We start from the raw sequence: 4,047 nt of genomic DNA, 5'->3' as shown, positions 1-4,047 counted from the left end.
ACTCTGGCTTCAAACCAGAACAGCACTTTAAAAAACTTTAAAAATAGTGCACTTGAAAAAGTTAGAAAGCACTTGGAAATGGTATTTATTAAAAAATATTCTGGTCTACCTATAGAGCTGGGTGAAAATTTAACTTTTTATAACCCTTTTGTTAATGGATTTTTCTTCTTGAATAATATTAGTCATAACATAAACATTGATAAATAATGGCTTTCTTGAATTTAAAGCTCATTTACATGGAAAAAGAGCACAAATTATTAATAAGCATTTAAGCACGTTAAACCATATTTTGTCTACTAATAAAGGGATTCTGTTTGATTTCTAGAAAATTATATAAGAAAACTCCAGTTTTGACTCATTTGTCTTCTAGGAATTCAGAATACGATCTTAAGAGATACCACAGATCAATCAGTCCACTTGACAGCATCTGAAAAGAAACCCAGAATACTGCAGGAACTGAGAATGACGGACCAGTATTCCAGGATGGTAGTAAAGAGCACTGCAACATCAGAGGGGCTGCTTTTCAGGTGAAATATAAAAGGATCAGTTACCTCACACTGAGAGATCTGTTCTACTCAGTTCACAGAAGCACTAGAAATCAGTCACACTTGAAGTCTGAACTGCAAATGGAAGCCAGTAACAATTTGTTTTTTTCTTCAGTTCCGTTGACTTTGTGTGTAAACCCTGCATGATTTCTTTTTTTAATTCTCAGAGTGGTGTTTGCAGCTTATTTCAAGTCTGAGACTTTTTCACTTGGCCAGATCACAAAGCATTTTTACTCATTACTAACTGGCCAAAACAGCAGAAGTCATTCTCATTTGCTTTCTCAGAGAAAGACCATGGAGTAATTGGAGTGGGGCAACTGGGGCAGCAGAAAAAAAAAAAAAACAGCTGTCACTGTAGGATGATGCCAGCAGTGCAGCAGCAAGGAATTGCCCTGGGGACCTGGCCATGTCATTATGCCTCTGAAGAAAGGTTAGGCAACATTGCATCTGACCTCTTTAATCCATCTGGAAAAGCAACAAGATCATATTCTCCTATATTCTGTTCCACCTGATTACAGTAGTAAACTACTAAAACGGTATTTTTAATTTTTTCAAGTCATGGGAAGCCCTTTATTTTTCATTTTAAGAGTAGCATGGTTACACTGCTCATTTGCAAGGGTGTCTAACACTTTCCATTGTAAGAGCCGTTGTTTAATTGCTTATAAGCTTTCTAAATTTTACCATTTGGGCTGGAATTTTCCATGCTGGGTGCTACCTGAAAATGATCTTCCTTCCTTGAAAGCATCTACCAAAGTACCTCAAGTATTTCCAAGACTAAGAAAAACCACATTATCTTACTCTTTTTTTTAAATAAAGAATTATTACGACTTCTCAAAACCTCCAGTGCCTTCTGACTTTCAGGGGTTTGTAATTTGCCAGGGACATCTCCCAACCATCTCTCTCATCATTCCTGTAAAACAAAAAACAAAAAAACACAGGTGATAAGTCTCTGAAGCATCTCAGTTCACACATATTCAGTTGAGACTTGTTAGAATGTGGTGGCTGAATTCTCTGCTAATAACCAAACAAGTAGAATAGTATATAGGGTCTGAGATAGTTACAGGGTGCCACTGGCAAGTGGGCCCAGGGTTCAGACCCCCACTCTCTACCTCCTGTTACTTTCCTGCCACACCTTGATGTCAACTAATTTCAGGAGGCTATCTTACCTTCAAGCACTGCAGGAAAATGCAAACCCAGTAATAATTGTCTTGTCCTTATCTGTGTCACTGCCTCTAGTTAGATTTAGGCCTCTACCAGGGACCTCTGCCCTGCTGTATGCAAGGTTCCTCCCTGTCCTGGCCAACAGTCCTACTTGCAACCCAAAACTCTCAGCTCTGTAAGCCAATGACTCCACCTCCAGGCTAAGCTATAGGCTCTCATCCTCTGCTGCCTGGGTGGTTACCAGGCCTTGAAACAAGTGCTCCTAACACACTGAGGGTCAATTACAGCACAGTCCTTTGTTTCAGCTTTCTGCTATGCAGCCTCCACCTCAGCCCTTATAGCCATGTCCATTCCACCAGTTCTTAACAACAGGAAGTTCTTCCCTTCTATGAACAATCTTGCCCTCTGGGCCACCAAACAAAGTTTCTAAACATAAACTTCACCCTGTTGGGCCCAAAAGAAAACAGCTAAGAAAAAAAAAATTCTCACATCACTCACTACTGCAGTGATCCACACATCCTTGGGTGTGCTCCTTGTGGGGCCCAGGGTCCAACTAGCTGGCTTCTAGGTCTCTTTCCTCTCCCCTGCTGTCAGCCAATGCTCTGCTTTTATGGACCTTGGCCCCCTTCTGGTCACCTGACCTCAGCTACTCAGGCCTGCACAGGAAGTCTTTGTTCAAAGCATGCAGTCTGCAGGAGGGACAGGTCCACAGCTTGTCCTTAACTGCCACCCCTTCTGGCTCTAAGAGTCCTTGGCTTAAGGGGACCTAGCCCTGAAGTCCTGTCCCATGTCCTCTCCCCAGTTACAAGAGTGAAACTCTCTGGACGCTGACAGATGTGCAGACTAACACTAATTCATAGCACTTTATGTAAAGTACCATGAGTTAGAATGGTTCCCCCACCCCACCCTGACCCAAAATTGAGCCTGCCCACAGGAGTCTGAGAAGCCTGCCTATAGCTGCGGAGCCTCCCCTCTCCCCCAGTCCCACCCACCCACTCCCAGCTCTGTCTGTATACAGGAAGGGAGCGGGGGTGGGGGGGAAGAGGGAACTAGCTGTATGCTGGGATTTGCCTGGCCTGAGTTGGAGGGAGGGGGCTGGGGGGCAAGCTGTGAGGGGGGCCTCCAATCCACCCATCTTCCCACCAGCTCAGGCTATGCAAACTCCAGCCAGTACATCACTCCCCCTCCCATGCTGCTGACAGCCCCGGGTGCAGGATAATTGCACTACAAATTAACCCTAGGTAACACAAGTTCCCTAAGGTGCTCCCAAGTTAATTTGCCATGCAATCGGCTGCTTCAAGTGTTCTGTAGCCATACACATGTGCCATGGCACAACTGCAAAGTGTTTTCTGGGGGCCAATAGTGCAACAAATATAACTTCTGCCTGCACTCCCAGTGACAGCATCCAAAGCAGAGCTGTTCAGTTTGAGAGTGGCTGAGGGCCATATGCCTGCACATCCCATAGGATGGACCAGTGGAAGTTATGGGTCCTCAGGCCACAACCCACATACATGCACCCTCTACTGCAGCATGTATCCTCCACTGCAGTTCATGCCTAACTCCTCCACTGCAGCGTGTGTTGACAAACCTTCCACCACTACAGTGAACATCCATGCAGGCGCCCCTCCCCCTTCTTGCAATACCCAACATGGGTAATCCCCATTACTTGCCTCATACTGTGCTTTTGTGTCATGCTGCTCCATGCTACTCTTAAACAGGTGCAGAAAGTGGAAGCTGGAGGAAGTTGTCAGAAACTCAGACATTTGATCACAGGAAAGCCAGGCCAGCAGACTTAGGCTGAATGCTCAGTACCACCCCAGAGCTGGTCACATACTAGTCCCAGCCAAGTCTGTTTCCTTCCATAAAAGTGTTAATGAGGAGTCAGGTGATCAGGCAGGACCTATAGGCACTGTGAACCCCTGATAGGATGGCTATAAAACACTTCCAACTTCCTGTGGGACTTGTCCCAGCAACACTGCTGATTCCATCTTCACCGTAGTCCCTGTCCCCTCTCTTTGGACCTCCCATCTCTGATGTACCTTCCTTTCTGACCATGATACTGTCTCAGCCCTTGGACTGAAGACACAGACTTTGACTGATACCTGGTGTGATCCCAATCTGCTTATGGTAATTTGCTGAGTGACAGGCTACATCCCAGTTGATCCTAACAGAGTGAAAAGAAGTCTGGCTACTCCAGCTGCTGTTGTATCCAGAGTGACAATGGAAGTGGGTAGGAGCCCAGGGGTTGTAACTTAATCCCCTGTGGGGTGCTTGTAGTTCACAGGCCCCACCCACTCCCCCAGCCCTGCCCTGCCCTGCCCTGCCCCACCCCCTGCCTGAC

The 4,047-nt window shown here is 45.8% G+C and overlaps 1 protein-coding gene across 1 annotated transcript in view; it reads right to left on the bottom strand.

Moving 5' to 3' along the window:
- Window positions 1–4,047, bottom strand: part of ADCY2 (adenylate cyclase 2) — a 564,608-nt gene that overhangs the window by 556,777 nt on the left and 3,784 nt on the right. Inside the window, exon 2 of the mRNA XM_019518414.1 lies at window positions 1,401–1,455. Within this exon, the coding sequence (XP_019373959.1) occupies window positions 1,401–1,455 (55 nt within the window). The remainder of the gene's footprint in view (window positions 1–1,400; window positions 1,456–4,047) is intronic.

The sequence above is a fragment of the Gavialis gangeticus genome, unplaced genomic scaffold (genome assembly GCF_001723915.1).
Source record: "Gavialis gangeticus isolate Ggan-Ray unplaced genomic scaffold, GavGan_comp1, whole genome shotgun sequence".
Taxonomy (NCBI): Eukaryota; Metazoa; Chordata; order Crocodylia; family Gavialidae; genus Gavialis; species Gavialis gangeticus.
Note: the sequence above shows the minus strand (reverse complement) of the source record. Positions and strands in the feature narration are given on the sequence as shown.